The sequence below is a fragment of the Palaemon carinicauda genome, chromosome 1 (genome assembly GCF_036898095.1).
Source record: "Palaemon carinicauda isolate YSFRI2023 chromosome 1, ASM3689809v2, whole genome shotgun sequence".
Lineage (NCBI taxonomy): Eukaryota > Metazoa > Arthropoda > Malacostraca > Decapoda > Palaemonidae > Palaemon > Palaemon carinicauda.
The window spans coordinates 10489380-10502239 of NC_090725.1; the positions used below are offsets into that span (position 1 = coordinate 10489380).

General features: G+C 34.5%; 1 protein-coding gene across 6 annotated transcripts in view; it reads left to right on the forward strand.

The window, feature by feature from the left end:
• The window catches only part of l(2)k05819 (transmembrane protein 94-like protein l(2)k05819), a 420286-nt gene that overhangs the window by 213063 nt on the left and 194363 nt on the right, over positions 1–12860 (forward strand). For all 6 annotated transcript variants that reach the window (XM_068379965.1, XM_068379935.1, XM_068379940.1 and 3 more), the window contains one exon: positions 4780–4902. In XM_068379965.1, coding sequence (XP_068236066.1) covers positions 4780–4902 — 123 coding nt within the window. The remainder of the gene's footprint in view (positions 1–4779; positions 4903–12860) is intronic.

The window sequence follows — 12860 nt, forward strand, 5'->3', positions numbered from 1 at the left end:
TCATTGCTCAGCAAAATATTCATGCTTTCCTGACTCCTCTTTCCTCTTTCTCCATCCTACTGTATACAGTATTGCTGTTTTAGAAACATGGTACTATCTAGTATAACAATGATAATGTTAATAAATATAGAAAATACTTTAGTATTAAAACACCTCCGAATGTTGCATCTCCTGGAGCTTTATCAATCCTATGTCGTGAGCTCTTCCGGATGCTCCTCGACAAGGTCGTTCACGTCTTCCTCGTCTACCTCCAGCCCCATGGACTTTCCAAGAGGCCCTATTTCATCCATCAAAATAGGTTCGGGGTCATCAGGGTCTGTCATATTGAACCCTTCAAAGTCCCTCTCGGCGACGGAAACTGGCCACAATTTCTTCCATGCTGAATTAAGAGTTCTTGTAACACCCTGCCATGCATCGTCAATACTTTTTAAGCAATGGACGATATTGAAATGTTCCTTCCAAAATTCACGAAGGGTGAGATTGGTGTTGTCTATGACATTGAGGCATTTCTCGAACAAATTCTTCGTGTACGGATTTTGGAAGTTGGAAATAACTTGTTGGTCCATGGGCTGGAAGAGTGGCATGGTGTTGGGCGGGAGATAAAGAACCTTGATGAACCTGAACTCATCAAGAATGTCCTCTTTGAGACCAGGAGAGTGACCAGGGGCATGGTCGAGGACCATGGGCATGGCGAGCACCAGGAGACATTTCATTGGCAGGTTTTTCTCGGCCAAATTTTTTTTGACTGCCGGACCGAAGCACAGATTAACCCATTTTGTAAAGAAATGCCGCATAACCCAAGCCTTAGGATTAGCGCGCCACATCACTTGCAGCTTTTCTTACAAGATCCTTTGGCTCATGAAAGCACGTGCGTTTTCCGAGTGGTACACTAGCAGTGGCTTGACCTTACAGTCACCGCTTGCATTGGCACACAAGGCTAGAGCTAACCGGTCCTTCATGGGTTTATGGCCTGGTAGTCTCTTCTCCTATGCCATGATGAATGTCCTCCTGGGCGTCTTCTTCCAGAAAAGGCTGGTTTCATCACAGTTGAAGACTTGTTGGGGGATGTAGCCATGTCGGTCGATAACCAAGGCAAAGGTTGTGATGAAGTCCTCCTCGGCTTTCGAGTTGGAACTTACTGCTTCCCCATGCCTCACAACCAAGTGTATCCCAGTCCGTTTTTTAAAGTTATCCAACCAGCCACGGCTGGCTTTGAAGGTTTCCGCTGGCGTGGAAGTCTGCCCTCTCTCAGCTGCTTGCTTCCCTTTTAAGTCATCATAGATTCTGCTGGCCTTTTCACATGTGATTGTCTCGGTCACGCTCTCTCCCGCCAACTGTTTCTCCTTTATCCATATTAAAAGAAGCCTCTCCTTCTCATCGGGAATATCACTTGGAAAGAATGGTTACTCCTTTGGAAGGCTTGGTGCTCTTTATACCATCCTTCTGCTTGAGGATGGTACATATTATCGATGTACTCCTTTCATATTAGTGAGCCATCTCAGTCACTCTTTTATATATATATATATAGATATATATATATATATATATATATATATATATATATATATATATATATATATATATATATATATATATATATATATATATATATATATATATATATATATCTATATCTATATCTATATCTATATCTACTGTATATATATATATATATATATATATATATATATATATATATATATATATATATATATATATATATATATATATATATATATATATATATATATATATATATATATATATATACACAGTGGAACCTCTACATACAAATTTTCCAACATCCGAAGTAAAATTCGACCAAATATCTGTCTCGACACCCAAAGTGTTGCTCCAACATACGAAGTAAACAATACGCGTACGCGTGGAATTTTCTCGAAAGCGTCAACCGTGGTTTGTTGTTGACGCCGCTAGACGGCAGCACTTCGGAGGGACGCCAATCGAGCGTCACCTTGATCAGTCCTCTCATCTCGTGCGCATCGTGTGGTTGTTCTCTATTCGCTCAGATATTAACAGTGTTTTTATCTTCCTTTTTCACTTGTTGTTTTCTGTGTTTCGTAATCATGGGTCCTAAAAAGCTTAGTTTCGGTTCAGGAAGTAGTAGTAGTGGTGAGAAAAGGAAGAAGTCAATGCTTTCATTAGAACTAAAGCAAGAAATAATAGAAAAGCATGAGCGAGGTGTACGTGTTAGCGATCTGGCTAAACAATATGGCCGGAATATGTCTACGATCTCGACGATCATAAAACAGAAGTCAGCCATTAAAGCAGTGAAACCTTTGAAGGGAATCACGATTATTTTCAAACGTCGTAGCCCTACCCTTGAAGAGATGGAACGCCCTTTGTTAATATGGATCAAGGACAAGGAGATTGTTGGCGATACGATCACTGAAACGATAATTTGTGAGAAGGCCAGCGCTATCTGCAGTGACTTGAAGGCGGCGGGCTCTGGAGGTGATGCGGGGGAGAGTTCAGCCGATCCTACGACGGAGGAATTCAAGGCGTCTCGAGGTTAGTTCGAGAAATTTAGGAAACGGACCGGGATTCATTCAGTTGTTCGGCATGGAGAAGCCTCGAGTTCGGACACCAAGGCTGTTAAAGACTTTGTTAAAAAGTTTGAAAGCATCGTGGCGGAGGAAGGCTACGTAGAGCAGCAGGTGTTCAACTGTGATGAAACCGGTCTGTTTTGGAAAAAGATGCCAAGTCGAACGTACATTACTGCCGAAGAGAAGCAAATGCATGGACATAGCCAATGAAGGATTGGTTGACTCTTGCGTTTTGTGCCATCGCCAGCGGGGACTGCAAAATTAAGCCTTTATTAGTTTACCATTCCGAAAACCCTAGGGCATTTAAAGCACATAGAATTAATAAAGACCTGCTACATGTTCTATGGCATTCTAATTCTAAGGCTTTGGTTACTAGGCATATCTTTGTGGAATGGGTAAATGTAGTTTTCGGCTCTGCTGTCAAAAAGTACCTTCAGGAGAGGAATTTGCCTTTGAAGTGCTTGCGTTGTTTGGACAATGCACCCGCTCACCCCCCCTGACTCGAAGATGATATCATCGACGAATACAAGTTCATCAAAGTGTTGTATCTTCCACCGAATACCACCCCTATCCTCCAGCCCATGGAGCAGCAAGTCATCTCTAATTTTAAGAAGCTGTACACCAAGCACTTATTTAAGCAGTGCTTTTTATGTCACGCAAAGCACCAACTTAACTTTGCGTGAATTTTGGTGGAGCCACTTTAATATCGTGCACTGCTTAAAGATCATAGATCAGGCTTGGGAGGGTGTAACTCGTCGGACCCTGAATTCAGCTTGAAAGAAGCTTTGGCCTGATGCTGTTGGTCCCAGAGATTTTGAAGGTTTTGGCCCCGAGAATGAACTTGTGGTTGCCGCCGAGGAAGACGTCGAAGAGATTGTATCCCTTAGCAAGTCCATGGGTCTGGAGGTGGATGAAGATGACATCACCGATCTCATCGATGAGCATCATGAAGAGCTCACCACTGAGGAACTCAAGGAGCTGCAAGCCATGCAGCATTATGAGTTCCAAGCGCAGTTAAGTGAGTCGGAGGAGACCGAGGAGGTAGGCCAAACCTTAGGTACGGCGGAAATAAGACAGATGTTGGCATATCATCAACACGTGGTTGATTTCATCGACAAGCATCACCCACAGAAACTTCAGGTTTGCCGTGTAGTTGCGCAGTTCGATGATGTTTGTTTAACTCATTTTAGAAAAATCCTCAAAAGCCGTACCAAGCAACTTTCACTCGATAGTTTTTTTAACAAATTTCTACTAAAACGGTCTAGTGATCATGATGAAAAGAAAGAAAGTGAAGCATAGAAAAGAAAGACAAAATCGAGTGAAAGTGATGAAAATTAAATATAAGAAAAAAAATGTGAAAAAAAAAAATGTAAAATGATAAAAATGAAAAAAAAAATAAGCTAAGTTAAGTTAAAGTTCACGTAGTGTAAGTTAGTGTAAGTTATCGTACACATTATCGTACAAAGTCGCCGTCCCTACCTCCTCGCTGATCTTCCATCTCCTCCTGCGTAGCAGTCCCTACACCTGCGCTGGCCTGTTGCTAAGGTAAAGTGTTAAATAAAAACCCCTTTTTTATTTATTATTTCCTTATTACTATTCCTTTTTTTAGATATTTACAGTATGTGTTATTATATTGTATTAATGCTATGTGCAATTATGTGTAGCCAATTATTAAGGAGTTATTATGGGTTTTTAGGCTGAGGAACGAATTAAACAAATTACCGTGTATTCTTATGGGAATATTTGCTCCAACATACTATCGTTTTAACATACGAAGCAGTTCATGGAATGAATTAAGATTGTATGTAGAGGTATCACTGTATACGTCCCCTGATTATGCGATATTCTTATGGGAATTTTAAGGATATTCGTGCCAGGAGTTAGAATTCTGGAGACCTAAAGGTAAATTCTCTGGGAATATCACTGTAGTTCATATATCCCTTGGAAGCTAATATTAGGAACCTTGCAACAGGACGACATGGCTATCTCACCCAAAAATAGATTTTTTGCTTCGCTCAAAATCCGTTATTCATTTTGCTGGAAGAATTATTTACATATCTTACTTTGCTATCTTCAAAAACACTTTAAAGCTTTTTGCCTGCTATTTTTGAAGTGGATAAGCTTAGTGTATTGTCTCTGGTCACACATGAAATTACTGAAACTGGAACTTTTGTATAGGTGAATTATTCTAAAATATATTTCTGTGAATTTTTAGGACAGAAAGTGGAAATTCAAGCCGTGTTGGACAGCCTACTTCTGCTAAAACATCAGGTCTTACATTATACAGACAGTCGACTGAAGATGTAAATAGCCCTGATCTCTCCAAAAGTAAATTTCGGTATGTATCTCAAAAATATTTGTTTTAGATATTTCCATAGTATGTAACTTAATCTGCGCAGTTTATATCATATAATAACTATTTGTCTTTTTGCTGTATAATGCCATTCATTTTCTTTTACTCTGATTCAACTCTTCATAAAGTTCTGAAAGTAGTGTACTTGTAGATTTTTTTTTAGTTTTAGACTTGTTTTTGCCTATCGGTTTTATTTTTTCACTTGTCCTTCTTTTAGGTTTATACGAAGCGGCAAAATGACTTTCAAAATACCTGTCAACATTTTCAAATGGACTCAAAGTAGCTCCAACGATGTGTATGTCATTTTGATTGATGCTTTTTTCCTTTTACCTTTTTTATTTGGGGGTGGGGGGACTTGTAACACACAGAGTGTTTGCTCTCCCCGTCATGGCATGGGGATAACATAGGCTAACTAACTTTCCTGGTATCCTTTAATTTAACTGACATGCTTTATTTTGGCATCAAACTATCTCTCAAGATTATTATCTTCCATTTTATATATCCTCATATGACTCCTAATCTACTCGGCAGTTTGTTTATATCACCTATTAGTGATTGACATATGACACTGCTTTTCATAGTTGGCTATGTCTAGTAATATTTATGATTAAGCTGTTTAGGTCAATTGATTACAGAATATCGCTAATTTTCATTTATGAGTTGGAACATTTAGGGAAGTTTTATTGCTAGTGGTTTTTAGTCCATTTACTAGTTACTTTTGGCGAGAATATCTTTGATATCATAAGGAAGAGAGTATTTTGCATTTCTTGCTTTCAATGATGAGCTAAACAGAGAAGTTTTTACCCATTTTAATTTTGTATGCAGTTGAGTCCTCATTTAACGATGGAGTTCTGTTTGTACAACCTTGTAGTTATGAAAATTTTTCATTAATTGAGCAAACCATTTGTGTGATTTCCATAGTTATGTATCAACCCTCTTTGGATGTTGATTTTGTTACTTTTTAGTCATCTTACTTTTTTAATATTGATATGGTTAGCTATTTTTGTATTTATCGGTATTTATCGGTGGTTTGTAAATACTGGTAATTTCATTTTTACTGCAATTGGTTATATATACAATCGATACCATATCTGCAAATGTCATAAATTCATGAACTAATGTTGCCCCAATCGACCTAGAAAACCTTGCTAATATTGTTAAGTATTACTGTTTGTATTATAGTAATGGACACTAGAAAATTGATTACTAAGCGGTTGCAATATTATGGAAGCATTATGGAAGATATGGGTATAAGTAATGATCTATAACACGGGTTCTCAGCCTTGCTTGCCTCCTGCACCCCTTTCGCCACTTGACAGAATGTCATTCCCCCTCCTATCCAAGATTGTCTGCTTCTAAAATTGCATTCTAAATAATATACAAATATTACTAAATATCCTTTTAATTATTCCTAATTAGTATGTATACATTTACAACTTTACATGGATTATGTTTATAATGCAGTTTTACAAATTAAATGCAAATTGAAAATTTTAATTTATATATAAAATTTGAATGAAAGTAAAATATTTTACTGATTCTTAATGAGCTACTTAACTGGCCAAACTAAAACTAATGCAATTAAAATGTTCAGTTGAATAACAAGCTACGGTAATGCCTCAACACGAAATTAATTCATTATGAAGTGGCTTTCATGAAGTGATTTTTTCGTGTTGTGAGTCACATTTCACATGCAAATAGCCTAATTATAAAAAACACCACATTAAATCTCACAATAAAGCTACAGTATAACCACAATGAAATACTGTACTGCCAAATACATTTGAACCATTCAATATACCTAAACTAAATGTTAATACCTGTAAATTAAGTGGTTATTACAACATAATGTAACAATAAATGGAAAATAGTACAATACATACCGTACAATACTATACAAATACTAAGTATACAGTTCTTTATGTACTGTACTATTATAGTTACCCCTATTATAGACTACAGCTACATTTTCTGTATCCATTTTCTTCAACTCTTGTGATGGGTGACTATTTTATTCTCGGCCTGGCTGGCAAAAATCTTTTCTTAAAGTGAAACATTTTTCGTAAAGTGAGTCATAAAAATATTCGCATCTCGTTTCGCAGTTGAACAATTTCGTAAGCAGAGTCTTTCTTGAAGAGAGGTATGACTGTATATCAAAATGACCTCAATAGATCTGTAAAAGTACTTAGAATATTTTACCTGTACATTCTGATTGGAGGAAGTTTGTCTACAGCATCATCACCATCTCTACTGCAAATTTTCTCTGGGACTGAAGAAGGGGTTGTAGGTTGAGTGGGTTTGGAGTCTGGTGGGGGAGATTTATTTTTCTTACTGGAGGGAGAACATTGTGATGGGAACTGATTTTTCCTTCTGCTCTATTTCCTCCATGGTCTTTTTATATTGAAAAACATTTCATCCACAGCATGCATGAAATTGAGGGCACGCATCATAGAATAGTCATATTGTAGGCATTATTTTTCTCCAGCTTTCATTTCAACTCCCGCAACTTATCGTTAAGGATGCCACGTTTCCGACCGTCACTTTTTTTCCCCCCTTTATTTTCCTCTTCCTCACTTGCAGCCTGTATCAACTCCTGGAGGCACTTCTCTGCCAGCTCGGCATCCTGCCCTTCAAGGAGTTCCAAGACATTATCTTTAGCCACTTTCTGAAATCCTTAGATGGTCACTCTTTGTACCCAAACCATTATCCACCTCATTGTCTCATCGAAGGCATCATTAGTACTGAAGTCCTTCAAGTCCACACACTTAAACCACTAATGTTTCCAGCAGGTATTTACTGTCTCTGGGATTATGTCTCTGAAAACAAATTCTTCCAATGTTGCGTAACTTCTGGTGATTACATTTTTGCTGTAATGGACTTTTAAAGTTCCTAAGTACCCCTTGTTCCATTAGCTGTATGAATTATGTGATATTAGGAAGAAAAATAACATAACCTCTACATCAGCATGAAGAACTTGGTTAATTTATGGATGTCTTGGAGCATTGTCAAAGGTTACTAGGCCCTTAGTATTCAACCGTAGTTGCTGTAGGTACCACGCAACCTCCTGTGGTAGCAACGGTGTTGCAAATTAAGAAACAGATCGCTTGTTGTTAATGCCTTCTTAATGTGGATCCGATACTTTAGCAAATAGTTCTTGTTATGGTGCTGGAGTGCACATAGGTTTCCCAACTTATAGATAAAGTCAGGCCAGGTGAGGTGACCCTTCGCATTATCACAATAGCAAATAGCTAAGTGTACCTATAAAGACAAAGAAAAATATATACATTGAAATGATTTGTTGGGTTTATGCTGCCATCAAGTGAAAATACTCTTTTATCAATCAAGTGATTGATATAATATAGAAATATGGTACTTTTATATTAGAGCTTTGAAAAAAAGACATCATTTAGATTATAAAAGAAACCAAATATGAGTTGTTAGTCTACTTGTACTACGCATTATTTACATATAAAGGTGCTGTGGGGCATCTTGTTCCAGAATAAAATTGTTATACAATAATTGCAATATTTTAATTATCTGTTTCACTCCATTAAACGGTAGACATGCACAAAAAGTAACGATGTTGTACTTACCAATTTACCAATACCAATTGGTGTACTTTTCTATTAAAATTTTTGTTTTACAGCACACATGTACATATTAAATGGAAAGCACTAAGAATACTTGTTATTTTCAATGTAAAATACATATTATTAGAGGTAAAGTACTATATGCAACAAAATGTGATACCTGAATTCAGTGATTTTCATTCAAAAGTCACTAACTGGCAACTCTTACATTTTTTCACATTTCTAATGAGAGTAGATTCCAGTGACAAAGCATTTTGAACCTTTGCTTAATAAAAGATACAGTTCATCAAGATTGCATATCAAAATATCAGCTAGATCATTATGGAAAAATTAACCCAATAATCTTTGTGATTAAAAAAAAAAAACTAAATGCTTAATGAGCCTGACTTTTTAACCAACATAATAATGTATTTAAGATAATGAATGTCTCGGCGATATAGTTTTGGGCAAAGTCTAACTAGACATCTACTGGCAGTGTCGCGGTGACACACTTACAGTCTCACAAAGTACGTCTACTGTTAGTCATCTGTTACACATGATTGGAGGTACCCAACCGCGACCAGAAACTATAACTCTAGTTGAGCGGTATTTCACCAAATTAAAAAAAAAAGAAAAAAAGAGAGAGATAATAATTTGACAAAGCAACTGTGTATATATGACCAAAACTATACAATGAAGGAAAAGATTGAAAAGCCATCCTATGAAGTGGCAGACCCTGCTATGTAACCGTAGAAGAAATTTTTTTTTTTTTTTTATAACCAAGCATTCATTTCAATAATCATTTTCCATTCGCAATATGAGACAAGCCACATAAGCTAATACTTATCATTTTGGGAGTCTATGTGCAAGTAAAGTTTTTGTAATAGATTGGTTGCCATTATTCCCAAAAGAAATAAACAACCTTGACTCACTTACTAAATATTAATCTCTCTCTCTCTCTCTCTCTCTCTCTCTCTCTCTCTCTCTCTCTCTCTCTCTCTCTCTCTCTCTCTCCTGATAAGTGTCAAATGATTTTCTAGTTTTTATTTTCATCTATTAATATTATTAGAACTTTTACACACAACATTTTCATTCCCATGACTCCTTTGACTTTTGTGAATACCAGTAAATGTTCTGGAGTTAGTGCGTCTCCTGTTGATTTTGTGATAAGTTCTCCTGTTTCTTTCTATATTATATATATTATCCCCCACCATCATATACCTCAGACTTAACTTGAAAGATTGGTGGAAATTTAGAAAGGAATCTTTTAAAGTCAAATACAAAAATGGCAGGTAGATATGCCTATCTATTACGATGTCATTTTATCATATAATTAAAGACCTTTATTTAAAAAAATAAATATGCAGTTTTATGCATTTAAATAAGTAATAACAAATTATTTGTGTAGCGTATATATACCATATCAGCTTAGAGAAATAACAGGATATTTATATTTCTAATATACTATTTTATTTACTTACATTTATTGTTATGCATATTAGTTCATGAAACGTTTTTTTTACAATCCTCATGGTTGTGATTTTCTTTTGTGTGGATTTAGCAATTTATGAATTTGGGTTTATGAACATAATACCTATGGTTAAGGAGGAAATATTGTATATACTGTGTATTTGTAGAATTCTTTCAACTTTTAAAACAGAGATGGTGCACTGTTTTTGTGAATCTCTGACTTTCCTTAATGTTCCAACTTTACTATCATTTCATTGGTTAGGCAACAGGTATCTTTCCTTATGCAATTTATCACTCTGGGCATATAATAGAATTGATAAATATTTTGGAGATAATGAGCTCAAAATTAATGTATGCAAAAACATGAAAGTATTTAGCAGTTATCTTATTTGGTAGAAGAATTTCAAATAAAAAAAAACTTTATTTATTAAAAAAATATTTACAAAAAGTTCTATAGAGAAACCAGTAATGTCTCATTATTTGTTTCTACAAAATTACTATCATTTCTTTAATATTATATCCTGAAATAGTTTACAAGTAACATATAACTTGGTTACATCTTCTTATTGTTGTTACTGTAGATACTATAAAGGAAACATTTTTCATTTCCACTTGGGCAAGAATTTGAAGGGGAAATATCAAAGTGTAAGGGGCCCACCTGACATTCCACTCCAGTGCATTGTATTACAATTTTTTCCCATAATCTGAATGTCAAAACAGAGAATAAGACAGTCTGTTGAAAAATAGTAATAATTCATTCATTTATTTATAACAATAGTCTTGTTGCTTTAGTTGAATAAGGCTTTCAATTGGTAAATTCAAAGAAAGACTGCTTGTTTTATCTGAGTTGTTTCTTTCAGTCTTAGTATATGTTTAGAAGACTTGTAGTTTACTATCAGTGATACTATATATATATATATATATATATATATATATATATATATATATATATATATATATATATATATATATATATATATATATATATATATATATATATACATATATATACTGTATATATATATATATATATATATATATATATATATATATATATATATATATATATATATATATATATATATATATATATATATATACAGTATATATATGTATATATATATATATATATATATATATATATATATATATATATATATATAAATATATATATATATATATATATATATATATATATATATATATATATATATATATATATATATATATATATATATATATATATATATACATATATATATATGAGAGATCACAAAAGTTAACATGATGAGAATAATATGTATTATAGCCCCGAAAAGAAAACTGAAGACTTAATTGGAGTTGGTACTTTCGTCCTCTTAGTGACATCAACAGACTCTCAATGAGAATGTATATACAAAGATATCGCAATTATACTGGTGAATGGGATCCCTCAGAATTCCATAGAATTGGTTGGTCAGAGACAAGTTCAATAATCTATGTTAATGAATATACCCAAATGAATATTGTTCAATCCTTCTTAATTTCTTGTACAATTTTAATGTATGTCCTTCTTTCCCATTAATCCTGTATTATCCTCTTTTCTAAAATCGGATATATCTGAAATCATCAAAAAACTGACAGCTGAGGGATCCCTTTCTCCTGCATAAATACGATATTTTTATATTTATTCTCATTGTGAGTTTGTCGATGGCTTTAATAAGACAAAAGTACTAACTCCAATCAAGTCTTTCCACTTTTTCTCTCCTGGTTTTATATATATATATATATATATATATATATATATATATATATATATATATATATATATATATATATATATATATATATATATATATATATATATATATATATATATTCTTTCTGTAAATTTTACCTCTTGAATAGAACAAGGTATTAAGTGGAAGAGGAGACCTGACGACCACTAAATAAAACAATGATGAACAATTCCCCCCCTCCTCCCCACTGGCATACCGTACCTCCATTAAACTAGCCACCAAAAACTCCCCAGCTGCTGAGAAGGTACTTATGGCTTGGTCATTGTTGGATGGGTTAACATGGGGTGAAAAGGTAAATAGTGCTTCAAATATAAGTGGTCACGCACCATCAGGACAAATCTTGTTTTCTCTTGTGTAAATGCAGAATTTTTTTGTGGAATATACTATTTAGGTGTCTGTGAGGGATTTTTCCTTAGGTTTTGCTATGATATCAAGTGTTTATCCCACTTTTGCTCTAAACTTGAACCAAATGTGTTATTCTTGTACAGTATTCGATTGATCCTCACTCTTTGTGTACCTTGCCAGGAACCGAGTGTAATAATTCTATGTATTACCTTCAGTGACTCCTTATGATAGTAAGATTTATGCTTATTTTTAATAAGCTAAAGAAAGGGAAGTTAACACACTTAGAATTTCAAGTGAGTCAGACAAATCTTAGCCTTTAGTACCCAAGGGCCATAAAGCTCTGCTTGGAAATTGAAGTCCAGTTGCCAGTGCATGATTGTTTGTATCACTTCATTATCATTATGTCCTCCCATGTGTATTGACGCAAAGGGCCTATATATATATTTATATATATATATATATATATATATATATATATATATATATATATATATATATATATATTTATATATATATTTATATATATATATATATATATATAACGGATTTTGAGCGAAGCGAAAAATCTATTTTTGGGTGAGATAGCCATGGCGTCCTGATGGAAGGTTCCTGTTTGGTAGCTTCCTTGGGTATAAGACTACTAAGATATTCCCAGAGAATTTAACCACAGGTTATCACAGAATTCTAACTTCTGGAGCGAGTATCTCAAAGGTTTCCCTTTAAGACATCGTAATACAACAGGGGACACGCATGTCTGAACGTGCCACATAGCTATCTCCAC